General features: G+C 44.2%; 1 protein-coding gene across 1 annotated transcript; it reads left to right on the forward strand.

Moving 5' to 3' along the window:
* Window positions 1-679: 679 nt before the first annotated feature.
* On the forward strand, window positions 680-27,861 carry LOC123758626 (retinitis pigmentosa 1-like 1 protein). Its single transcript, XM_069328799.1, is given in 8 exon segments — window positions 680-1,126; window positions 1,870-2,195; window positions 2,197-3,569; window positions 10,471-10,661; window positions 11,517-11,626; window positions 15,686-15,730; window positions 15,732-15,870; window positions 27,029-27,861. Coding segments are annotated over 8 exon segments (2,343 nt in total). The 5' UTR covers window positions 680-1,002; the 3' UTR covers window positions 27,064-27,861.

The following is a 27,861-nucleotide window of genomic DNA, read 5'->3' on the forward strand; positions in this document are numbered from 1 at the left end:
CACCGTGGCCAAGGTGGGGGGGGGTAATACAAGTATAGTGCATGCAACACCTGGAGCCACTAATACCCGCACCGTGGCCAAGGTGGGGGGGGGTAATACAAGTATAGTGCATGCAACACCTGGAGCCACTAATACCCGCACCGTGGCCAAGGTGGGGGGGGGTAATACAAGTATAGTGCATGCAACACCTGGAGCCACTAATACCCGCACCGTGGCCAAGGTGGGGGGGGGTAATACAAGTATAGTGCATGCAACACCTGGAGCCACTAATACCCGCACCGTGGCCAAGGTGGGGGGGGGGGTAATACAAGTATAGTGCATGCAACACCTGGAGCCACTAATACCCGCACCGTGGCCAAGGTGGGGGGGGGGTAATAAACTTAATACTAATTGAGATTAAAAGCATAAATTGAATTGTAAAAAGGAAAAAAAGAAAAAGAGAATGATAATAACTACATGATGGAGAGAGCAGCAGAAAATGCAACGGGACAGCAGAAGGAATTTTAACTAAATAAACTGATTACAATTTTTTTTAAGTTTATGTATGGCAGATATCAGCAGTTAAACAAGTTGGTCAATAATCAATAATGTTTGAAAATAGCAAGACATAGGTATCAGTGACGCTATTGATATAGTGATAGTGATATCACTAATGATATCAGTGACGGCATTGCCAATGATAATGGTGTCAGTGATAGCAATGATGTCAGTGACGGTTGTGACTGAGAGTGTTGACTATGATGGTGTTGTCACCGGTGGTGGTGGTGGTGATGGTGTCAATTAGGACCGGGTGCGTGTGGCAGGGTGGTGGTGGCCACAGTGAAATAACCGCCAACCCACTCATCGATCGGCTCCCTCCCTCCCTGCCTGCCCGGCCCCGTCACACCCCCACAGCCTCCAGGCCCGCCATAGCTGGTATAGCAACCCCTCAGGACTAGTGCGCCCCTCGCCACGTACCGTTGCTCCCACACCTATGAAAAAGGCTTTCGTAAGTCAAAAGGTATGAAATCCTCCATACCACGGTTAGGGCTGCCTCAGAGAGTGACGGCCGCCCTGCTCTACACCTTCACACTAGACGTACTCAATACCTGCGATCCGGCACATCTGCCACTACGCGGTAGAGCAGGTAAGGGGAACACTGTATAGCACTCTAGAGGTTTATGGAGGACAGCATAAGAGCTGGTGTATGGCGATGGTTTGAAGGAACTCCCCAGTCATCTGGGGATTGAACTCCGATCCTGCAAGAGGAGAGACCGTCGCTGTACCAACCAGTCCTATTGGCTGCTTAAGACACTGAAGAAATCACAATGAAAACTGGGCCAGGATTCATTAAGTATTTATGCAACCACTTACGAACCCTGTAATTCTTTCAGCAAACATGGGGTTTTTGTTTACATTTATTAACAGTTTATAGGCTTGAAACAACATAACGCGAGGTTATTATTGTTATAAACAACGTCACCTGTCATAACGAAAGAACCTTGCGTTATAACAGGTGTCTCCCTCTGGTCGTAAGAACCTTACATTATGACAGGTGTCTCCCTCTGGTCGTAAGAACCTTACGTTATGACAGGTGCCTCCTTTTGAGGAAGGGTTGGGGTCGGGCGCTACATGGAGGAGCACAGCCTGATGACGGGTTGGTGATGTATTATTATTGTTCAAGGTCCAGTAACTAAACGTGGTGCAGATACGAGCATGTGAAGACCTCTCATGTAAACATGACATTTACATAAATACATTGTCTTATGGCGTCACGTGCAGTGACAGATCAATGGTACATTGAGGGACAATCATTGTTGGCGAGTGATGTTGGTGAGTGATGAAGATGAGTTAGTTTCGTGGTGTACTAATAACAGTATATTGTTTCAGTGTTGAGGCTGCTGCTGGTGGTGGGTGCGGTGACCTGCTCCCCGCTGCCCAGCGACCTGCCCTCCCTCACCGCCCATGATGCCACTCACGTCCAGGTCACTCACGAGGTCCGTCACGTGACATTTGAGGTGAGTGAAGAGGTGAATGAGGCCACAGCCGCCTCCCAGGCAACCTCTGGCGAACTACCGGAAGACGACCCTCCTATCCCAACAGCTACGACCCCGCCTACCTCACCCGACAATCACCCATTAAGGTGGAAACGATCAGGAGTCAGGGGAAACAGAGCAGGGTCACTCAGATTACTTGCACGCTCTGCCTGCCACACACCAGGATGGCACTCGACACTCTGACGGGACGGTGCCAGAGGAAACTACTGATGTTACCCACGCGAAGGCGGTGCCAACGGGTGTAAGAGGGCAGGAGCAGCAAGAGGAGGAGGCCCATGGGGACCATAACGATGGTGAGGTGGTCGTGGACCACCACGCTGGGGCAGGCAGCGCTCAAGGACATACACCGGGGGAACACGAGGAAATTGGAGAATTATTAGATAAACGTAGCCACGTCAGAGGTGTAGAGGAGACGTCAGAAGGTAAAAGTGAATCTGCGGAAGAGCATGCTGAAGGGGCGGAAGAGCATGCTGAAGGGGCGGAAGAGCATGCTGAAGGGGCGGAAGAGTATGCAGAAGCAACGGAAAAACATGTTGAAGAATCAGAAGAGCATGCAGGAGCAGAAGAACGTGCTAAAGGAGTGGAAGAACAAATAGAAGAGCATGCAGATGTAGCAGAGGAGCATACTGAAGGAATAAAAGAGCATACTGAAGGAGTTACAGCTGAAACAGTAAAAACTCCAGGAACTGAGGAATTGGGCGCAGTAAGTGTGCGAGCCATGGAACCAGTGAGGGACCTGGACAGTGAGGAGTCAGCGGAACTTGGTCAGAAAGGTTCTCAAGAGGAAGTGCCAACATTTGTGATGGGTAGCTTGGCTGACATTGATGTTGTGGAGAGAAGTGACGCTGACGAAGCTATCGTCCGCGAAGGTACACCGGAGTCAGAGGGTGTGGCAGAGACTGCACCAGAGGAAACCAGAGTCTTGCCGCCCAAAGGACTCTCACCAGAGACCATTCGCAAATCCCGTGTTTACATTGAAGATCCTCGTGAAGATTCTGAAGAGATAACACAGGCCGAGAAGCCCAGCACACACGTCGGTAGTGGCACCAAACTTGCCAGCAGTGGGTTGGAGATCATGAGTATGACTTCCCCAACTCCAGAAGCTCCTCCAGAGGTCTCGTCCACAGAGGGACACGTGGAAGAGCCATCACTAGAAGACGCCGATATCTCCACAGAAATTCCACGCAACTCCTCTCTTGCTGAAGAATCCGACGAAGGAAACGAAGATTCCCAACCTGACGTAGTATCAGAGACGCCTTCGGAAATCGAACCTGTGGTGGGGCATAGTGAACAAGGAGAACCAGTTGGACAAACAGAAGGGCAACCAAAACCAGTACCTGCAGAAGTACCAGACACAGTAACCACGATCACTCCACTAGACCCGAGCCCCGCACCACACCCCGGCGAGGAGTACACCGACAGCTACAACGACCCGCTCAACAATGGCGACTTGCCCGACTTCGATGTGACCAAGGAGGAGCTGCCGTCTCAGGAGCACCCCATACCCGAGGTGCCCCCCACGCACCCTAACACGTGAGTAACAAACCCCCCCCCCCCACCACCCACTATATGTGAGTACCACACGCGTCTCGCTCAACAAGCATTACAATTAAAGCAGCACCATGTACCTTCCTGTATATCCACGTGGCCATCGCTGCCTCAGGCAGTGTAGATGACGAACCCAACACCGCTACTCTCAGCCTACCGCAGGTGGGGCTTCCCTGTGAGTGCTCCCCTTCACCTCCCCTCCCCCCCCCACACACAGTGAGTGTGGCCAGAGTGTGTGAATGACACACACACACACACACACACACACACACACACACACACACACACACACACACACACACACACCAGTATCTTCTGGTGTGTGTGTGTGTGTGTATATATATATATATATATATATATATATATATATATATATATATATATATATATATATATATATATATATTGATGCCTTTCTCGTCTCATTTCCAAAGAGTACATTTTGAGAGCTTTGAGACGGTCTCAATAATTTAGATGTTTTATCGTTTCTATGCGTGCCATATATGTTCTCTGTATTCCCTCTAATTCAGAGATCTCTCCCGCTCTGAAAAGGAAAGTGAGTACCAAGCAATACTCAAAAGGGGACAGCACGTGTGTGTGAATGAGTGAGCGAGAGTATGTGTGAATGAGTAAGTGTGTGTGTGTACTCAACTAGTTGTGCTTGCGGGGGGGTTGAGCTTTGGCTCTTTGGTCCTGCCTCTCAACTGTCAATCAACTGATGTACAGATTCCTGAGCCTACTGGGCTCTATCATATCTACATTTGAAACTGTGTATGGAGTCAGCCTCCACCACATCGCTGCCTAATGCATTCCATCTGTTAACTACTCTGACGCTGAAAAAAATCCGTCTAATGTATCTGTGGCTCATTTGGGTACTAAGTTTCCATTTTTGTTCCCTTGTTCGTGTTCCACCCGTGTTAAATAAACCATGCTGGCAATTCCCCTGAGAATTTCGTATGTGGTGATCATGTCTCCCCCGAGCTCTTCTGTCTTCCAGCGACGTGAAGTGCAGTGCAGTGTAGTTCAGTCAGCCTTTTCCTCGTAACTCATGCCTCTTAGTTCTGGGACTAGTCTAGTAGCATACCTCTGAACTTTTTGCAGCTTCGTCTTGTGCTTGACAAGGTACGGGATCCATGCTGGGACCGCATACTCCAGGCGTGATCTTACATATCTGGTACACAAGGTTCTGAAGGATCGGTTTCTGAAGGCAGTTCTGACGTTACCCAGCCTCGCATACGCCGCCAATATTATTCTTTTGATGTGGGCTTCAGGAGACAGGTTTGGCGTGTTATCAACCCCAAGATCTTTCTCTCTGCCCGTTTCGTGAAGGTCTTCATCTCCCATTCGGTATCGGCCGGAAATCGAACCGCGTGTGCTTTTACTATTGCTGTAGGTGTGTATGTGAATGAGTGAGCGAGCGTAACCTGGTAGCACATCTGGAGAGAAGGGACTTCGTGACAAATCGACAACATGGGTTCAGGGAGGGTAAATCTTGCCTGACTGGCTTAATAGAATTCTATGACCAGGTGACACAGATTAAGCAAGAAAGAGAGGGCTGGGCGGACTGCATTTTCTTGGATTGTCGGAAAGCCTTTGACACAGTACCGCATAAGAGACTGGTACATAAGCTGGAGAGACAGGCAGGTGTAGCTGGTAAGGTGCTCCAGTGGATAAGGGAGTACCTAAGCAATAGGAAGCAGAGAGTTACGGTGAGGGGTGAGACCTCTGATTGGCGTGAAGTCACCAGTGGAGTCCAACAGGGCTCTGTACTCGGTCCTATCTTGTTTCTGATATATGCAAATGATCTCCCGGAGGGTATAGATTCATTTCTCTCAATGTTTGCGGATGATGCCAAAATTATGAGAAGGATTAAGACAGAAGAGGACTGTTTGAGGCTTCAAGAAGACCTAGACAAACTGAAGGAATGGTCGAACAAGTGGTTATTAGAGTTCAACCCAACCAAATGTAATGTAATGAAGATAGGTGTAGGGAGCAGGAGGCCAAATACAAGGTATCATCTGGGAGAGGAAATCCTTCAGGAGTCAGAGAAAGAAAAAGACTTGGGAGTTGATATCACGCCAGACCTGTCTCCTGCAGCACATATCAAGAGGATAACATCAGCGGCATATGCCAGGCTGGCCAACATACGAACGGCATTCAGAAATTTGTGTAAAGAATCATTCAGAACTTTGTATACCACATATGTCAGGCCAATTCTGGAGTATGCAGCCCCAGCATGGTGTCCATATCTAGCCAAGGATAAGACTAAACTGGAAAAGGTTCAAAGATTTGCCACCAGACTAGTACCTGAGCTGAGGAGAGGAGAGACTGCGGGAATTGAACCTCACTTCGCTGGAAGACAGAAGAGTTAGGGGGGACATGATCACTACATTCAAGATTCTCAAGGGAATTGATAGGGTAGATAAAGACAGGCTATTTAACACAAGGGGCACACGCACAAGGGGACACAGGTGGAAACTGAGCGCCCAAATGAGCCACAGAGATATTAGAATGAACTTTTTTAGTGTCAGAGTGGTTGACAAATGGAATGCATTAGGAAGTGATGTGGTGGAGGCTGATTCCATACACAGTTTCAAGTGTAGATATGATAGAGCCCAATAGGCTCAGGAATCTGTACACCTGTTGATTGACGGTTGAGAGGCGGGACCAAAGAGCCAGAGCTCAACCCCCGCAAACACAACTAGGTGAGTACAACTAGGTGAGTACACACACACACACACACACAGCGCGCTAGTTGGTTGACAGTTGAGAGGCGGTACCAAAGAGCCAAAGCTCAACCCCCGCAAGCACAAATAGGTGAGTACAAATAGGTGAGTACACACACACACACACACACACACACCAGGAAGCAGTCCGTGACAGCTGACTAACTCCCAGGTATCTATTTACTGCTAGGTAACAGGGGCATTCAGGGTGAAACTGCCCATTTATTTCTGCCTGGTGCGGAAATCGAACCTGCGCCACAGAATTACGAGTCTTGCGCGCTATCCACCAGGCTACCAGGCCCCTTAATGTGTGTAATTACCTAAGTGTAATTACCTAAGTGTAGTTACAGGATGAGAGCTACGCTCGTGGTGTCCCGTCTTCCCAGCACTCTTTGTCATATAACGCTTCGAAACTACTGACGGTCTTGGCCTCCACCACCTTCTCACTTAACTTGTTCCAACCGTCTACCACTCTATTTGCGAAGGTGAATTTTCTTATATTTCTTCGGCATCTGTGTTTAGCTAGTTTGTGCGTGCCTGTGTGCGTATGTGAGTGTGTGTATTTACTATTTGTGCTTGCAGAATCAAGCTATTAGCTCTTGGACCCCGCCTTTCTAACCAATCTATTTTTCCTCTTTGATGTCCACTACATATATTTCTCTACTACACAGGCGTACACGCGCGCACACAAACATTCCCAGGAAGCAGCCCGTAGCAGATGTCTAACTCCCAGGTGCCTATTTACTGCTAGGTGAACAGGGCCATCAGGGTGAAAGAAACTGCCAATCAGTTTCCGCCCCCGCCGGGAATCGAACACGGGCCCTTAAAACTACGACCCCAAGCGCTGTCCACTCAGCCGCGATGCCCCTGTTGGGTGTGTGTTGTATGGGCGTGTGTGTGTGTGTGTGTGAATGAGTGTGTATTCACCTAGTTGTGCTTGCGGGGATTGAGCTTTGCTCTTTCGGCCCGCCTTTCAACTGTCAATCAACTGTTTCAACTACTACTTTTTTTCCACACCACACCACATCACACCCCCCCCCCCCCCACACACAGTAGTGTGTTAGAGTGGTAGACGGTTGGAGCAAGTTAAGTGAGAAGGTGGTGGAGGCCAAGACCGTCAGTAGTTTCAAAGCGTTATATGACAAAGAGTGCTGGGAAGACGGGACACCACGAGCGTAGCTCTCATCCTGTAACTACACTTAGGTAATTACACACACACACACACACACACACACACCAGGAAGCAGCCCGTGACAGCTGACTAACTCCCATGTACCTATTTACTGCTAGGTAACAGGGGCATAGGGTGAAAGAAACTCTGCCCATTGTTTCTCGCCGGCGTCCGGGATCGAATCCGGGACCACAGGATCACGTATCCAGCGTGCTGTCCGCTCGGCCACCGGCACCCACCGGCTGTGTGGGTGTGTGCGAATGAGTGTGTGTGGATGAGTTAACCAATGAATGAGGTGAGGAATTAAGAATGTGAATGAGGGAGAAATTCCTCCCCCATTCAAGATATAGGGTGTGCACTGTGAACGTCTTGTAGGCCTATATATTCCCATACCATGCAATATATCAAAAAAAGTTTCAAAAACTGTTGGCATTCTTTCTAAGATCAGATATTATGTACCTCGCCCTGCCCTGGTGACACTATTATTCTCTCATCTATCCTTATCTCAACTATGGTACTTGTGCTTGGGATTCTACTACCCAAAATCATTTACGTCCTCTAATTACTCAACACAAAGCTGCTATTAGGAACAATATCTAACTCTGGCCCCAGACATCATTCGGTACCCTTACTCAAATCTCTGAATATGTTAGATATTAAGTCCCTGCACATCCTCTCATGTGTATTTTATATATATATATATATATATAAAACGCTGAACTGTAATGTCAATCCTGACCTTAAAAGCTTCCTAGAAGGTTGTAACAGATCCCATGAGCACCACACCAGAAACAAATACCTATTTGATATTCCAAGTGTACGACTTAGTCAAACTAGAAATGCTTTACAAATCAAGGGACCCAGAATGTGGAATGACCTTCCCAATATGTTAAAGACTGTACCTCTCCCAACCAGTTTAAGATAAAAACTAAGTACTACCTAATTAACTCCATGTAACCTACCTCACCGCCAAAATGTCAACCCATGTCTTCTATTTTAAACAATGCTGTTTGTTGACCAACTTGTATTTATGCTTTTTTTCTGCCATGTTCCCCCCCCCCATTTTTTTCATTTTTTTTTTAATTTTTTCTCAACACAATTTATACTTTAATCTCAATTAGTATTAAATTTTAGTCTTAGTGTTTTTCCTGCCCGAAACGCTTTGCGTAATAGTGGCTTTAGGCATTGTATGTACTAGCTCTATCTGTAAATCCACCAACTTTTGTATCTTACCTTGTATGTATGTACTTTACCTGAATAAATATTTGTATTTGTTGTACCGTGCACGTTTTGTAGGCCTGAATACTGCCACACTATGTACTCATTGTAGGCCTGAATACTGCCACACTATGTACTCATTGTAGGCCTGAATACTGCCACACTATGTACTCATTGTAGGCCTGAATACTGCCACACTATGTACTCATTGTAGGCCTGAATACCGCCACACTATGTACTCATTGTAGGCCTGAATACTGCCACACTATGTACTCATTGTAGGCCTGAATACCGCCACACTATGTACTCATTGTAGGCCTGAATACTGCCACACTATGTACTCATTGTAGGCCTGAATACTGCCACACTATGTACTCATTGTAGGCCTGAATACCGCCACACTATGTACTCATTGTAGGCCTGAATACTGCCACACTATGTACTCATTGTAGGCCTGAATACTGTCACACCATGCACGTATTGCAGGTCTGTATATTGCCACACTGTGGCAGTATAGTCCTACAATACGTTCACAGTGCACCTCGAGTCCGTTCTTCTTAGCTGAGCACCGCTTTATCAATTGCTTATGTTTCGGTTTTCTTGTCATTTTGCTAATTTATCAGTGTTAACAGGGTCATTTTTACCCATTTATTAGGTGCTAAGGATCTAGCTTCAGTTCATCAACATAGTACAAATAGGGTCTAACACCCTAGAAAAGTATATACCCCCCTACGTCATTGCTTTTCGAGAATTGAACCAAACCTATCCTATGCTATCCCAACCTAACCTGTCCTAACCTATCCAAACCTAACTTATCTTAATCTATGCTAACCATAGATTAACCTATCTAACCTATAACCTATCCCTATTAACCTATATTAAGGTCCTTGTAGCACAATCGGGTTTGTTCTCGACCAATCAATCGAAAATTCCTGGTTTGAATCCCGGGGATTGGGCGCACTTCCTATCATGTAATGTGCATGTTCACCGAGCAGTAAATAGGTACCCAGGAATTAGTCCACTTGTTGTGGGGTTGCATCCTGTGGAGGGTCAGTAATTAGACCTTGAAGGGACCTTGATGTATGCCTATCGTGAATAAATACACTTCAGCTGCCTGTCCCCTAACACAATGAATTATTAATTATAACCTATCTCAACCTAACCTGTTCTAAAGTAAATAAGAGTAAAATGTTGTTATACTGTACGAGTCCGTCCTCGGCAAATCCATTACCACGAACAATCAACCTTCCCATTAAACCACCTGGATATCATCTAGATATTTGTGATGGTCTGAAAGCACATTACAGTTCCAGTTAACTAGTTAACTGGAACTAGCAGTTACTGAACTGTAACTCCAGTTAACTAGTTAACTGGCAAGTGAACCTCTGTCCTAAACAGAGATTATTCTCAAGTTATAACTTTATTAAATTATTAATTATTGGTTTAAAATATAAAAAGTACACGCTGAATGTGTTTTCTCAGAAACTGTCTGAAGAATTTGGTTTCCTGTAAATGAAATTAAAGGGTACACTTAAATAGTTTTGAATAACATTTTTTTTGTTATTCATATTCATTTTTTTTTTTTTTTTTTTTTTTTTTTGAGATATATACAAGATATTTCACATTTTGGACAATATTACACTGTATTAATGTAACCAAACATAAACAAAATATATAATAAATATAATGGATGCCAGTAATGGCAGCTGAGAATGAATGATAAATAAATTAACGTTTTTGTTTTGTGTGTGGGTATGATGGTACATGACAGTGGTAAGGTGGGGGAAGACGACTCCAGAGACCTGGCTGCCGGGGACCACATGCTAGAGGTCGACTCCGGCACCTCGTGGGCCTTACCCCCCCAGCAGGAGCAAGTCAGTGCCCTGGCCCCCGACTCCCTCACACCCGGCTGTATCGTCGGTATCGTCTTCGGGGTTCTTCTTTCCCTGGTTGTTATACTCGGTAAGTATTTTACCCTAGAACTTTATTACTAACAGCACAATTCACAACCAAGAAACCTGAATTCAGTCAACAGCTAGGACAGAAACAGTTGGGTACATTTTTGTTCACCTAATATCTGTGTTCACTTAGCAGTAAAATAGTTACCCGGAAGTAAGATAACTGTTCTTGGTTGCAGCCTGGAGGTCAGTAGAAGGCCTAGGAGGGACCCTATGTATGTGTGTTTGTGTGTATATATATATTTATATATATAATATAATCTTCTACCATCTGGAGGGTGAAGAAACACTAGATTGCTTAAGCTTTCCATTTTTATTGTTCAGCATTTCATCAGCTATGTGACACCTTCAGGAATACTCTGCCCAACTGACACAGGTATACTGAGCTTACAAGGAGAAATCTATACATAAGTGGGGGTACACCTCACTATACGATTCACCTAACCCTCCGAATTGTAGAGAGCACCGAAGGATAGGGTGAGGTGATTGTTTTCTGACTGTTCGATGGTCCTCCATTGATCCAGAGGGAAGATGGAAGACCTGGCAGACAACTAGAAGCCAGAGTCAAGCAACAATCACCTCACCCTATCCTCCGGCACTTCCTACGATTAGGTGAATTGTAGAGTGAGGTGTACCCACACTTATGTCTAGATTTCTCCTTGTTTCATGCAAAGTTTTATTCTGTGCTATTTAACTATGTTTCCTTGGATATTACTAAATTTTGTAACCCTTCTGTCATCGGTCACTAGACTTGTATGAAACCAATAATAAACTAAGCTAAATGTTCTTTAACTTGTCTTTTGTCTATTGCTGTCACTGCAGCATTCAAGGAATAAAAACTTGATTTTCACTTTAACAGGTGTTGGGGGCTTCGTGGTATGGCAGCGACGAACTCTTAACAGACCAAAAGTTCTGGGGTCTGATCGTGGATATGCAGGCTCAGATTCTGGAGGCTACATCGATGACCAGGTTCGCGTCTCCTATGTTAACTCACAAATCGACACTCCCAAGGTAATTTAGTAAAGCTTATTTGGCAAATGTATAAATATAATCCCAACATACAAAAACAGATTAATTCATCAATAACACTAAAACTAACATACACACATGCACAAAAGCAAATTGCAAGTAAAGGGTAATATTCGAGATTGAAAATGGGAAACAGATTCACAGAAAATGAAAAGGAAAGGTGTGAAACATTAAACGAACAGTTCAAAAGTGTGTTTGTGCAAAATGAAATCTTCAGAGAACGAGACACATTTAGAATTCCAGAGAACAGCATAGTGCTCATAGAGGTGTCTAGAGATGAAGTGGATAAAATTTTCAAAAAGCTAAGTAAGAACAAAGCAGTTGGCCCAGACTAAGTTTTACCGTGGGTTCTGAGAGAATGTGCACCTGAGTTCAGCATTCCACTTCAACTGATTTTTCAGGAATCTCTATGTACTGTACAGGAGTCCTAGCAGATGTGTGGAAAAAGGCTAACATTCCAATCTACAAAAGTGGCACCTGGGAAGGCCCCCCCCCCCCTCAATTATAGACCTGTAAAATTGACACATGTAAGTCAAAGTATTGGTAAAAATAATTAAAATTAAATAGGCAGAACACCCGGAGAAAAATTATGTAATAACAGACAATTTGGTTTTCAATCTGGAAGATCTTGTGTAATGAATTTACTGTTTTTATGATAGCCACAGAGATTTTATAGGAAGGAGATGGTTGGGTTGACTGCATCTATCTGGACCTAAAAAAGGCTTTCGACAGAGTTCCAAATAAAAGGTTGTTTTGGAAACTGGAACATACTGCAGGAGTGACAGGGACACTTCTAACATGGATGAAACATTTTCTGACAGAAAAATGAGGGCAGTAATTAGAGGCAATGTATCGGACTGGAGAAATGTCATGAGCGAAGATCCACAGGATTCAGTTCTTGCAATGGTAATGCTCGTTGTCTAATTAAACGACCAACCAGATGGATTATAGAATTATATGAACATGTTGCTGATGATGCTAAAATACTAGGAAAGATAAGAAACTTGGACAATTGTCATGCCCTTCAAGGAGACCTGGACAAAAAAAGTGTATGAAGCACCATTTGTCAAATAAAATTTATTATGAATAAATGCTATGTTATGGAATGTGGAATAGAAGATCATAGATCTCACACAACCTACAAATTATGTGGAAAATTTGTAAAAAATTCTGATAAAGAAGGAGAATTAGGGGTTTACTTGCTTGATGACACCTGCGTGATAGGGTTCTGGGAGTTCTTCTACTCCCCAAGCCCAGCCCGAGGTTGTTTTAGATAGAAAGCTATCACCTGAGGACATAAAGAACATCGTGCTAGGAGACTATGCTACACTTTCTAATTTCAGAATTGCTTTTAAATACATGGATGGTGAAATAATAAAGAAATTGTTCATGACATTTTGTTAGACCATAGCTGGAATATGCAGCAGTTGTATGGTGCCCATATCTTAAGAAGCACATCAACAAACTCGAAAAGGTGCAACGACATGCAACTAAATGGCTCCTGAACTGAAGAGTAAGAGCTACAAAGAGAGGTTAGAGGCATTAAATATGCCAAAATTAGAAGATAGAAGAAAGAGGTGCTATGATCACTGTGTACAAAATAGTAATGGAAATCAATACAATTGATAGAGAAGAATTTCCAAGACTTGGAACTTAAAGAACAAGAGGTCATGGATTTAAACTAACTAAACAAAGCTGCCAAAAAAATACAAGAAATTTCACTTTCGCATATAGAGTGGTAGATGGTTGGAACAAGTTAGGTGAGAAAGTGGTGGAGGCTAAAACCGTCAATAGTTTCAAAGCGTTATGTAGTATGACAAAGCGTACTGGGAAGACGGGACACCATGAGCGTAGCTATAATCCTGTAACTACACTTAGGTAATTACACATACACAGCCAGCCAGCCTGCTGCTATATTTAGGAGCCCCAGAAAAGTTGGATTGCCTAAGTACTGTACAGGTAGTGTAGAATAGGTTGATGACTGTGAGTGGAGTCTCAGAAAACATGAAGGTACAGGGAATTTGAAAAATAAGGGATAAAAAATATGCAAGAGGGAGTGAAAAATTTGTATTAGTAAATTTGATATTTAAAACAAAACCATTGACTAGCAAAGATGGCAACAGCCATGAGGAAGAACAACACAACAACAGGAAAATGTCAAAAGTTTCACTGAGGAAGAAATAATGAAAAGTTTCCTGAGCAGGTTAGTAAAAGTTGAGGATTTGTTGAAACTTCAGGAATGAAAATTTCTTATTTTTAAAAAGAAATTGAAGATCTTAAAAATATGACTAACGTTTTACAAGGATATGTACTGAGAAAGACAAGGAAGTTACCAGCTTGGCTGACACAGTGAGAAAAAAGAAGGGACAAATTAATCTTTTAGTATGTTTTGGACTGTCAATGGGCTTGCTGGTGGCTTGCGGGCCACACAGCGATGGGAAAAATGTTTACAACCATTTACCTTAAGTTTCCTTATTTGTTCGGTTATACAGTAACTATAAAATTAGTGCTAAAATGTTCACAGTTGTCTAGGGATTAGATGCAAAACCAAAAGTGCATTTATAATAAATAGATCTTGGTCCTCACCTCACATTGCTGAACATAAATCTAGCACATTTGGTGGGTCCTGCTTAGTGATGCTTAAATTTTTTAAATCATTTCACATTTTCTCAGTTATTTTTTATAAATTTTAAATATGATGTCAAAATGTTCACTTAATAAAAGAAGTGTTAAGTCTGCAGACACAAACAATGTTCTCTTCTGTCATGTAAGAGACTAATCATCCTATAGATTGGTCTTCTTCTAAAATAATCTTTCCTGCCTCTACTCTTCATAAATGCCTTCTGGCTGAATCTGCTCTGATACACAACCTACACAACATGACCCTTAGTCCTGGCTTTGTTGCTGTTGACTCTTCCCTTTCACAGTATATACTCAACTGCTCCAACCTTCTTAGCAAACGTGATCTGACTTAAACTTTGACCCTGTTTCTTATTCGTACCTTTACTCATATTCTTGCCTTTCCTCTTATTTTTAGCTTAACTTTTATTCTTACCTTCCACTTATTCTTACATTCTTCTTATTACTTTATTCTTACCTGCTCCTCACCTCTCTTCTCACTCTCTTACCTAATATATTTGCCTGTACCTTTCTCTCTTCTGTAACATGACTTGATAATGGTGCAAGTTGGACCAAAACATCCTTGTTTCTTCTTTCTGATGTTTAGTCATCATATCTTCACCCACGTTATTATAACTCATCGTCTGCAGAAGCTAGAGGTGTTAAATATACCATAGCTATTGCGATTGCAATAAAAGAAGTAATATGATCATTACGTACAAAATAGTAAGAAGAATTCTTGAAACTGTAACTTCTATAGCAAGAAGTCCTTAGTAGAAAGAGCACTTTCTACTAAGCATTACCCAAAGATCTGCCAATATCACATTGTACACTATTATTCAGTGAGCATCATGTACAATATTATGGTCTTAGGTTATTGCACAATACTTTGCTTAATCAGGGTTTTTAATAATATTTCAGCTTTTATATATTTTTTTTTTTATGGAGGAACAATGAATCAGTTGTGGTTGTTCTGGGAAATGTGTAGCATAAAATCTTTGAATTATATATAATTCAAATTGGGAGTATCAGGTTTGAATTGCTACATTTATCTTTGAATTTCAATATTTTGTCTTCATGGCTGCCCTGCTGCATGTAAAAAAAAAAATATACCAGTGCAGTACAGTATATATTTTTCATACTATAGGAGGGAAAGTTTCCCTCTGGAAAAAGGGAATCCATAGCCTCGGAGAAAAGCATATACGGTACATACATGCATACAAACATATATTACATACATACATTTTGGTATGCATTCTTTGGTAAAGCAGTCTTATTTAAATTTTTCAATAATTTACAAAGCCTAATGTTTTCTAACTTTTTATCTTCTACTTGTGCCTTCCTGGTTCTTGTGTTACACATGAATTTGTACCTGTGAAGGGCCAGTGTCTCCAGGTCACACAATCTGAACAAGCCCAGCAAGTTGCCTCAGGTCCTCATCCACCTCAAGAGCCTCAAGCCTTCACTGCCTCAGGTCATGGGAATGAGGCTCAGAATGTCATTACCCACCATGTCGAAGATAACGTCTCTCAACCTGCCAGCCATTAGGCAAATCATCTCGAAGAGTGAGTGGGACGAGGCATTACCTCATCCCACCTGTAGATATAAAGCTTCCTATTTCCTCTTGATATGTTGTGTATGGCAGTAAAGCTGGGTTAGTTGGTATATATTGCTCATCAAGCATCCAGTATTGAACTTACAAAATTTGGTTTAAATTACTATCTAGTCTACGGTATTGGGAGTATAGCCAACTTTGTATTATGAAGAGCAAAAGAGCTTAACCAACAAGATATATTTGTTCCACTTTATATATTGCAAAGCCGTTGGCAGAAAGATTCTAAGAAATAACATTACTATTAACATAGCATCCTGTGAAATGTTACCCCCAGTATCCTAAAAAATAAAGCTCAAATGAAATGATACATTCTGGATAACACACAAGGAGGCATCAAATACGGTAGATTATCGTAGTTTTGGTAATAGTTGGAATGTTCATTTTAAAAATATATATATTTAGTAGAGTCATAATTGTCAACTTATTCCAGCCCTGTAACAAGCATAAAGAGGATTTAATTCTTTAATTAATGGCATAGTGAGTTGTCAAGCTTTTCTCGGTACGGTAGTTAAATTCTCGGCCTCATATACACCATCAACATCTTCAAGAAAGTTTTCGTAGGCAACGGTAATTTTGTTAGTAATTTTGGTGCCTGTTGGGTAAGGCTCAAATGTTGTTATGCTTAAGTTGCTGCTGGCTGTAAAGTCAGCTTACAAACTGGATGCTCCTGTGTTTCATCCCCCCATGGCAGGACAAACATTTGGGCATGTAGCTTGACACCTGGTGCATTTGTTCACCTAGCAGTAAATAGGTACCCGAGATTTAGGCAATTATTGTGGGTTGCTTCCTCGTCAGTAGTTAGTAGTTAGTAGTTGGCCTAGAGGGAGCCTCAATAAACCAGCTTTCTGTTCCCGACAATGTGAAACCATATTTTGAATGATAGTGAAAAGCAGTGAAACAAATTACAGTACTTATGAACATGGGTACTGTTGTGTACCCATGACATCCAATCCCCATGGAGGTTGCCCATCCAATCCCCGGGCAACTCTGCCCTTATGGAACGAAGATAAGTTCCAGCTCATGCGCTACGGAAAAAATGAAAATATAAAAACGGAAACCACGTACAAAACCCAGTCAAATCATAACATAGAACGGAAAGGCAATGTAAAAGATTTGGGTGTACTCATGTCGGAAGATCTTACCTTCAAAGAACACAATAAAGTAGCCGTCACAACTGCAAGAAAAATGACAGGTTGGATAACAAGAACCTTTCACACTAGAGATGCTATACCGATGATGATACTTTTCAAGATCCTAGTGCTCTCTAGAGTGGAATACTGCTGCACAATGACAGCCTCTTTCAAAGCTGGAGAAGTTGCTGACCTGGAGAGTGTGCAGAGATCCTTTACTGCCAAAATCCATTCAGTAAAACATCTAAATTACTGGGACCGACTAAAAAGCCTAAATCTATATTCTCTTGAGCGCAGGCGGGAGAGATACATAATAGTCTATACGTGGAAAATATTGGAGGGGCTGATCCTAAACCTGCACACAGAAATACCACATGAGACCAGAAGGCATGGCAGGATGTGCAGAATACCCCTGTTGAAAAGCAGAGGTGCAACAGGTACTCTGAGAGAGAACTGTATCAACATCAAAGGCCCAAGACTGTTCAGCACACTTCCGCTACACATAAGGGGCATAACTGGCAGACCCCTCACAGTGTTCAAGAGAGAACTGGATAAGCAGCTCCAAAGGATACCTGATCAACCAGGCTGTGATTCATACGTCAGGCTGCGAGCACCCGCATCAAACAGCCTGGTTGACCAGTCCAGCAACGAGGAGGCCTGGTCGACAACCGGGCCGCGGGGACGCTAAGCCCCGGAACAACTCCAAGGTAACTTCAAGGTATGGGTGAATGTCATTTCTCATTTGCCTGTCATGTTGTATATTCTAAACATTAAATCAAATTTGCTATAATTTGTAATACAAAATGTGTAGTCTACTTACTACATACAGTATACAGTTCACTTATAAATTTCTAGAAAAAAAAAATGCTTAAAGTGACTTGTAAATGAAGGAAGCTGGTGAGAACATGCTGTATGCTCAGGGACATGACACAGCCTTATTACATAACTGCTTTACCTCACACTTTGTCATGATGCAGTATTAGAATTTATTTTAAAATATTTCTGCATCCTTATGAATAATATTATAGTCATTGTTCATAATTTTGTGAATTTTATTGTACTTGTAACAAATAGCTGCAGATATCATACCTTTTCCTGACATTAAAAGATGTTTAAATGAATTCAATTTAAATGAATTCAAACTGTCAGGGGTCGCCTTGACACCAGTGCCACCCATAGCTGGTTCTTACCAATTAGTAAGGAAATGATTGAATCAAAATAGTATGGCTTATTCAATCTCATCAGGCCAGTTTGGTGACTTAAGTAATAGCTAAGATCAGTCAGTAACCATTAAAAAGCTATTAAATGGTTGATATTAGTGTTCAAGAATGAAGAATAAACAAGACTTGCCAGCCACTAGTACCTCACGTGAGAGGAGGCATCATCACCCCCCTCTACCACCACAGTATCCTACAGCCAAGTGAATTATTCTACACATAAAATTAATTTAAATTGTGCTTGCTACAAACATACTAATATTTCAAGTATCAGAACAGAAAGTCTTCAGTAATATATAAGTACAGGACTGTACAGTAATTAATAAGACATATTTTCTGTTGAACAAGACATATTTTCATCTACACAGCTCCTCGCTGCCAAGAGAGAGATCAAAGACGAACTCTCCATCAACCCATCCCAGCTGACATGGGATGGGTTGATAGGGATCTTACATCCCAGAAGTAAGAAGCCACGCATGATTTAGTGATTATGGGTTGTCAATAAAAAGCACTGCTCTCCTATTTAGTTAAAATTAATGATTTGTATGGATCTTAACGAATGAAGCCACCCAACATAAACCATTAAGCCTACCATCAATTAATCACTGCATTGCACATTTATTTATAGATGACAACACACCTGTGCACAAGAACAAAAAACCAGCGTTGAATGTAATGAAACGGCATTTTCTGGGTGAGACCCGGAAGCTCCCCGGAGCTATACTGTACAGGGTGCATGTATTAGACCGTGGCAATAGTCAATCGAAGGAGTTCTAGGCCTACCGGGGACCAGAGCCAGAACCTGGGGCCCCTCAAGAGAGGCACGAGGAGCAATGGCCTAAAGACACCCCCAAGTAATTGGAAGCAGTCTTTGTCTGCTATCTATCAGGTCAGGCACCCAGAAAGGTAGGAATTCCAAAACAAACTGCAGTACTGCTGATCAAATAAATTGCAAACCGAAAGCCGAACTAGCAACAGAACTTCCCCCAATCAAAACCAAGGAAACAAGCATGACGTCATCACAAATGCTGCGCATCCGTCTGCGAAACCACCCCCCCCCCCTCCCCAGGAGGGGGGTGGGGGGTCCCAGACCTCCATGCTGGCAACTCTCCTCAGTTCAGAGGCTGAATATCAAAAATGCGAAAAACCGCCGACCGGAGGGAGGGAGGGATGCTGGGAAGGCTCCGGGTCTCACCTAGAAAATGGCGTTTCATTACATTCAACGCTGGTTTTCTGTGGAGAGCCCCTTCGGCTCCCCGGAGCTACCTAACCAAAATTAAAGAAAAGAGTGACTTACCCGGGAGGCGGTCAATCGTCACTCGCTCCTCATCTCGAAGTCGAGACAAATGGCTGCAACCTGTGACCTAAGGCTACACACGCCCGAAAAGGCCCAGAAACATTAACGAGATACCGTGCAGCCAGGAACCTGTTCGACCTCCAAAAGCCCCGTGCCCGAATGTCAGCCCAAGACATTCCCCAAAACAGCAGCCAAAGCCGCGAACTTACAACCGTCGTGGGCACAGGAATAGACCCCAGGTTGGCTGGACCGAATAATCTTGCGGACGACCTGGGAGAACTGCGCCTTGGAACAGGGAAGAAGGGAAACTGGGTCCATCCAAAGTGTGTCCCCTTCTATGGAGGCTGTGGCACGCAGATACCGGCGACAAACCGCAACTGGACACAAAACATGATGCACCCCCGGCCGGACCAACCCAACCCCGAAAGGCCAATGCCCACAAGAAAAGAGCCTTAGAAAAATAGTCCTGAACCTAGGGAGCCACCACAAACCGAGGAGAAGAGAAAAGAGAGCACCCGGTCCAACGACCAGAATGGCTCGGGCAGCGCATGAGCAGGCCGGAGGTGAAACAATGCCCGAAAAAGCTTGCAGAATGGAGCAGAAGTGACATCCACCCTGAAAGTAAACTGCAGTGGCTCTGCCAGCTCCGCACGAAACGAGGGGACAGTATTTGGCACAAGATGACAGTCCTGAAACAACTAAGAGAGGACAAAGCAACCCGATCAGAAATAGAAAACAACCTATGAAGAGACAAAAATTGCCGAAAGGACCGCCAGGAAATTTCATACTGCCATCTAGATGAAACTCCCAGGTGGGACACCATCAACTAAGCCTCCTGATCACCATACAAGTGGTGATATATCCGCCAGGACGTTTGACACCCCCTGAACATGAACCGCCAGGAGAGCCAAACCCCGAGAACTCGGCAGATGAGTCACCTGAAGCGACCAGCCCCAAAGAACCAAGGACCGCGTCATACCCCCGCAGTTCAGGCAATGAACCACTGGGGAGCAGTCCGAATGGAGCTGAGTTTTGCTCCTCGAACGACCCAAATCCTCTGAAGCGAATACCACACCCCCGCAAACTCCCGCGCCATGCTGTGAGCTCGACGGAAGCCCGGACCCCACCAACCCTGGCCGACCTGGTGAGCACTTGTCACAAAACTCCAGCCAAGAGACGAGGTATCGGTGAACACATCGAGTGAGGGCTTGGGGAGGCGCCATGGCACAGAACCCCGAAAAACCTGCAGAGGAAGCCAGCGACACAGCAGCCGACGCAAGGCTCCCGGGATCCGAACCCATCGATCGTGAGAGCGGCAGAAGGGACGACCCTGAAGAAACTAGAACATCCGCCAAAGCCAGATCCGACCCGATGGGTAGACCAGCACAGCGAAGTTCAGGCTCCCGCACAGCTGCTCAAACAACCGACATGTGACCCGGGTACCATCCAAAAACAGCCGAAGGCGGGACCGCAGCTGTAACAGCTTCGCAGGAAGGAGAGACAAGGAAGCAGTCTGAGAGTCCCACACCAGACCCAGCCAACTCCGAACCTGAGAGGGAACCAAAAGGGACCACCTTCAGTTCACCATGAACCCAAACCCGGCGAGCTGGGAAAGAACCATATCCCTGGCGAGCAGACACTCGGACTGGCTGGGAGCCCTCATCAGCCAGTCGTCGAGGTAAGCTAGAACCTGAACCCCCTAACAGAAGCATACAGGTCACCATGACACGGTAAGGCGTGTGAACACTCGAGGTGCCAGATTCAAGCCGAATGGAAGACAACGAAAGCGGTAAACTTATCACCCCACGACAAAACCGAGCCAATCATTGAACCCCGGATGAATCGGGACGCGTACATTTATAAAACCAATACGCGTCCAGGAGGTCTAGAGACACCATTCAGGCACCCGGTGCCAAAAGCAACCGGACCTGAGACAGAGTGGTCATCCAAAAGGAGTTGCAAAATTCCCAGGGATTCAGACTAGACAAGTCCAGTATGAATCACAGATCTGCACAGTTCCGTTTTGAAACTGAAAACAGGTGGGAAACCCACCTGAGGGACGTTGTTGTTTCAACCACACCCAAGCGAACCCACTCCCGGATGACCTGACAGAACACAGGAGAAGACGCCTGCCCTGCCAGCCCCGATCCCAACTCCACCACAGGTTGGAGGAAACGACTCGAAATGCCCACGAATTGTGGGACCAGGCGAGAGCAAACAGCACGAGGTTCCCCCCCCCCCCTCCCTATCGCCCTGTTTATGGAGCAATCCGCAAAAGAGCCGACGACCCCTATGAGAGCCTAACCAACGCTAATAGCGATCACTGCGCCAACGGATCTGGCACTATTGGTTTACAACGACCGAAGGAACCCCGAGACCTGGCGGGACTCTTCCAGGCAACCCCTTGATGGCCCCCTATCCCCCGGAGAACCTACAAGTCCAACAAAGGCCGTCAACTAGACGAAGCTGCCTGCAGAAAAAGCCCCACCGCAGACTCTGCAAACAGCAACGGACAAAAAGGTGATGAAAATCTAAAAGCCAGGGGCCCAAAACGATTCCAAAAATTTGGACGAGCACTGCCTGTCAGCACGCGAGGCGAGAAGCGAAGAACAGACACCACCTCCCTCAGAAACGGCAAATACAACTTCACCAAAGCAGCCGGCGCCCGAGCTGCTGAAGCAAGCACACCGGACCCTGGCCCGGAAGCTAGCTCCTCCACACCCAGCACGAGACAGTCCCAAGACAGCTTCAGCAGGGAAAAGAAGCGCAAGACCGAAGCCACGTGCCCACCAGCGCACAAATCCTCAGCCACCAGGGATGCCGAAAGGGAGGGAACCTGTACATGAAGCCGCACCTGGCCGACATCATAAGGAAGGACGGGAGCGAACTAGCATGCCTTGAGGTGCTCCAACTCACCTCCCAGGAAAACCTGAACGACCGTAGGCAATTCTCGCCATTCAAATGTTCATTCCAACAGGATGAATGCCAAGCCCCGCAAAGAAGAAAAGGCACTCTGCAAGCCAGGAAGACTCCAGCACCTTGTAACACACCCAATAAAGAAAAGAGAAGCCAAACTCAAAAAGAAGGTTTCATTATCGAGGCGTAATCCGGGTCTCGCAGGAGGTAAACCGCAAGGAGCCTCCCACACCTTCCTCGGTGGGATGCAGGAAGCCAAAAACCTCCAGGAGAGAACCGAAGAACCCAAGGTAACTCGGGCCCGAACCCAGGGAGGAGTCGAACTCATAACAAAATCGTACAGGGAGGAGGAAAGGAAAACCCCTCCTCCTGTAACAGCAAGCCCTGCGCCGAGGGTACCAAACACCCAAGCAGGGACAAGTGGGGCTCAGGCCCCCCAAGTCAACTCCTCCCCAGCCCTGGAATCCTCCACGTCAGGACCTGGAGCCAAGCCGTCCTCCAAACCCTCTGCCTTTGGAGAAAAAACAGAGTCCACCGGAAAAACAGGGATGAAGGGGGGGCCCACTGGCGTAGCCCAAAAGCTCCGGCAGGAGGACCAGACTCGAATGCCTCCGCCGCCGATCCGGAAGGAGCAATCCTCGAAGCCACCCTAGTCTCACTACCAGTATAATTCAGCGGGGCAGCTGCGGTGCATCCAGAAAGGCAATCAACCTTGCATGTTGCTGCAACCTAAACCTTGCATGCAATGCTAAAGCTGCCTGCACTCAAATATCAGTCTCAGTGGACTGGGTGAATGGAGTACAAGCAAAGAACACCACTCGCAGGACTCCGGGTCATAGGTGTCATTGACCCCAACAAGCAGCAAGGCGAAAGCAGACGGTGAGTGTCAACCCAAAACAGGGGGACAGAGCAACCTTCAAACTCGCACAAGGCGAGGTGGGACTCAGAGGTCTCCTCCATTGGACCACTGAGCCCCAGTGGAGGTTATCTTGAGGTTATCTTTAGATGATTTCGGGGGTTTAGCGTCCCCGCGGCCCGGTCCTCGATCAGACCTCCTTTTTGTTACACACTCCCAGGAAGCAACCACCCCCAGAAAGCAGCTGTCTAACTCCCACGTACCTATTTACTGCTTAAGGGAGCCGGTGGCTGAGCGAACAGAGCACTGGACGCGTGATCCTGTGGTCCCGAGTTCAATCCCGGGCGCCGGCGAGAAACAATGGGCAGAGTTTCTTTCACCCTGATGCCCCTGTTTCCTAGCAGTAAATAGGTACCTGGGAGTTAGTCAGCTGTCACGGGCTGCTTCCTGGGCTTAAAGAAAGGCCTGGTCGAGGCCTTAAAAAAAGGTGGAGGCCTGGTCGAGGACCGGGCCGCAGGGACACTGAAAAAGCCCCGAAATCATCTTAAGATAACCTCTCAAGATAGGTAACATGGGTATTAGGGTGAAAGAAACATTTTGCCCATTTGTCTCCACCTCCACTGGGGATCGAACCCGGAACCTCAGGACTATGAATCCCGTGTGCTGTCCACTCGACTGTCAGGCACCCAGGAGTTGCCACCCAGCTGTCAGGGGTTTCCAGGGCCCTTAGGCTGACTGCTAAGGGAAGCCCAGGTGAGGTACTGCTAACCAGTTATCCCAGAGTTACTAAGCAAACAATCTAAAAGCTAAACCTGTGCAAGCACGGGGACCTAGTGGAGAGCCACCAAAAACCTACCAGTGGTCCTACCGCTACACCTGGCAGACCTCCGCCAGGCAAAACAAAACAAAACAAAACAAAAACCCCGCAAAAGCACAACGTCTCCAGGAGAACAGAACCGGTCGCTATGTGTATATCAGACAGCTGCATAGTACCTCATGTCCCAGCCAGCGACGAAACTACCTCCTATCCAAGGACAAACAGGAGTAAGAAACTCCCCAGCTGAACCCCCAAGGGCAGGCAATCACCGAGCAGCGATAGAACCACACAGAGGTAGCTGCTCCTGAACAGCTCATGGAAGATAACCCTGAAGCCGCAAAGGCAGTACTTACAGGGCACCTAGGGAAGGTGGCCCTAGGTGCTGTGACCGTTACAAAGAGTAACAGTCAACTATACAAAATCGAGTTCAAGCACAGTTCAAAGTTCTGTATCTCAGGGTACAGTCCTTGTAACACTGCTTTTCCTTATTCTCATATCAGAAATAGACAAAAATGCAAGTCATAGCTTTGTATCATCCTTTCCAGATGACACAAAAATCAGCATGAAAATTATCTCTGCTGAAGACATTGAAAAACTACAAGCAGATATTAATAAAGTTTTCAACTGGGGAGAAGAAAATAACATGATGTTTAGGGAGAAGAAAATAACATGGTGTTTAAGTGATAAATTCCAGGTACTCATGTACAGTAAAAATGAGGACCTTAAACATAATACAGGGTACAAAACACAATCAGATTTAGCCACATAGTACGAAAGCAGCATGTAAAGGACTTGGGAATAATGGTTTCTGACGACCTAACGTTTAGGGAGCATAACCAAGCAAATATTGAGTCAGCCAGAAAAATGATAGGATGGATTACGAGAACTTTCAAATCCATGAACCCCATCACAATGGTCGTACTATTGAAATTACTTGTGCTGTCCCATCTTGAGTAATGCTCAGTACTCACTTTTTCCCCGCAAAGCAGGAGAGATTGCTGAAATAGAGGGAGTTCAGAGAACATATACAGCATACATCAATGTGATAAAGCACCTAAATTATTGGGATCGTCTCAAAGCTCTCCAAATGTACTCGCTAGAAAGGAGACGAGAGAGATATCAAATAATATACAATTGGAAAATACTGGAGGGCCAGGTCCCAAATCTACACAGTAAAATAACAACTTACTGAAGTGAACGATATAGAAGAAAATGCAGAATAGAACCAGTGAAGAGCAGGGGTGCCATAGGCACAATCAGAGAACACTGTATACACATAAAAAGTCCATGGCTGTTCAACGCCCTCCCAGTGAGTGTAAGAAATATTGCTGGAACAACCGTGGACATCTTCAAAAGAAAACTAGATAGTTTTCTTCAAGAAGTGCCGGACCAACCAGGCTAGTGGTGGATATGTGGGCCTGCGGGCCGCTCCAAGCAGCAGCCTGGTGGACCAAGCTCTCACAAGTCAAACCTGGTCTTGGGTCAGACTTGAGGAGTAGAACAACTCCCAGAACCCCATCAAGCAGGTATCAAGTAGCTTGTGTAGGAATTGAGAGGCACAATGCATTGCTTTACATTTGTTGAGAAAGGTGATACAATATGTCTAGCATCACCACTATTTCTTCAAAATTTATAAATCCTATACTTGTATTTGTAGGAGACTGGTGGATGGAACCAATATTTTTTTTTATTATTTATATATACCTGTACAAGAATTCTTACATTCTTGTACAGCCATTGGTTCTATGGTTCAATTTACTTATTAGGATGGATTTTATAAGCAGTATGTGTGGGGCACACATTTTGCATGGGCTTCCATTATAAATTGGCAATTTCATTGGTAAATTTGGGATATATTGAATTTTTTGGGCATATTAGGTCTCCATGAACTTTTGTTAGGTGACAACACAGCCGTGTACAGTACTGTGAACAGAAGGCAATTTTGTTTCTACACTTTTTGCAACAAACCTGATGATACTAACCACTGGTGAAATGTCATATTTTGACTGATTTCAGCTTCACCCTAACTTATGAATACATCTGGTGTTCTCTAGTTAATTCAGCTAATATTCTAATAGGATCTTTCATGTGTTGACTTTTATGCTCATTTCACTATGCCATCTAGTAGCTGTACTTGACATATATTTTGTCTGCCAGAAGGGTCTTTTGCTTCCCAGTCTATTTCCCATGGTTTTGAAGTTACCCATTAATAACCTTGTAGGTATGTAGATATGGTTGAATTTAAGCTCAGATGCCAAGCACTTGTACATCTTCCAGTGTTGTACCTAGCCACTTGTACCTTTTGTGTCAATGGCCAGAGCTGCTGTATTTGAATTATGATGTCTTCATAGCTACTATTGTATTCCTGTGCGGACCTCAGCTCTTCAGCAACCAATTGTGTAAAACCATAACAATTATCTTTTTGTGTATATGATATGGACACAATTCTTCCTGTTTACTATACATTTTTCTTGCATTTACTTCATATACTTAAGTGATGAAGCATATTAAAACTGTATCCTCATTACATAATTTTTTTGTTTTAATGATTCAGTCTGAAGCCATTTATTCACCTATGGACTGTTGCATTGAAAGCCTGTCTTGTAATCCAGTGTGTCAAATTTAATGATGTCCTTCCTTGTTTATGATTATCTAAGGTGAAGCATGCTATAAATTTTTTATTGTTCTAAGAAGCTCAAAAAGATATAGGCCTTCTGGGATGTACTTTCTATAATACTTTCTTTGGTCAGTATTAATACATTTTTCATAGTTTTCTAGGTTAAACTTCCCAAGACATGAATGCAGCTCTAGAACAGAAGGCAAGATGCCTAAATCATGCCTTATCATATTATTCAGACATCAATTTACTTTGCAGGGGAGTCCGGAGGATCTCATCAGCCTGGACAATGATTCTTTCCTCAATAGCTTGGAATCGATGACTATCCAGAACCTGTGGACGGACAATATCCGCCACACCAAGTTGTAGCCCAACTTCACCATAGCTTTTTGCTAGGAGTCTACCGCCATATATATATATCACTTAACCAAGCTGCAATCTCCGGCCAACTCATAGTCAAGAATCCACCAATATACAGTTACCATTTGCCTCTGGTCAGCTCGTCAAATTTAGGTAATTAATTTCTCACCAGTATAGTTATTATCAGCCTCTGGTCAACTTAACATTGAAATGTGGTGAAGAGTCACCCATATAGTTCCCATTAGTCTTCATGTGGATCCCCAGCACGTTGGAGTTCCATAGTCAGTGATGTCAATCTAGTCAGAGGCCACCATTCCAATTAATGGATTTTGTTATGTAATTACTATTCATCATTTTATGTATATCATTTATTGAAAGAAGATACATGAGTTTTGAATATTTTGTGCAAATAATCCTTACATTACAAATGATGTATCTTACCCTGCAAGAGGTAACGATAAATATAGTGAACTAGTTAATTACACCAAAAATGTAAATCAAGAGCAGTAGTAATAAATTATTATACTGCATATCCAGTCTTGTGGAAAATAGTATTTTCGTATTAAATATACAGCACTGTATATGTAGCTTAATTATTAATGTTCTAAATTTTGACATTGTACTTATAAGTAATTATGGGTTATGATTTTTATGAGTTTATTGAAACTTATAATATATATATCATTCAGAGTCCAAAAATGTAAAAAGTTTTTTTAAGATATAAAACAAAA

The sequence above is a fragment of the Procambarus clarkii genome, chromosome 22 (genome assembly GCF_040958095.1).
Source record: "Procambarus clarkii isolate CNS0578487 chromosome 22, FALCON_Pclarkii_2.0, whole genome shotgun sequence".
Classification (NCBI taxonomy): domain Eukaryota; kingdom Metazoa; phylum Arthropoda; class Malacostraca; order Decapoda; family Cambaridae; genus Procambarus; species Procambarus clarkii.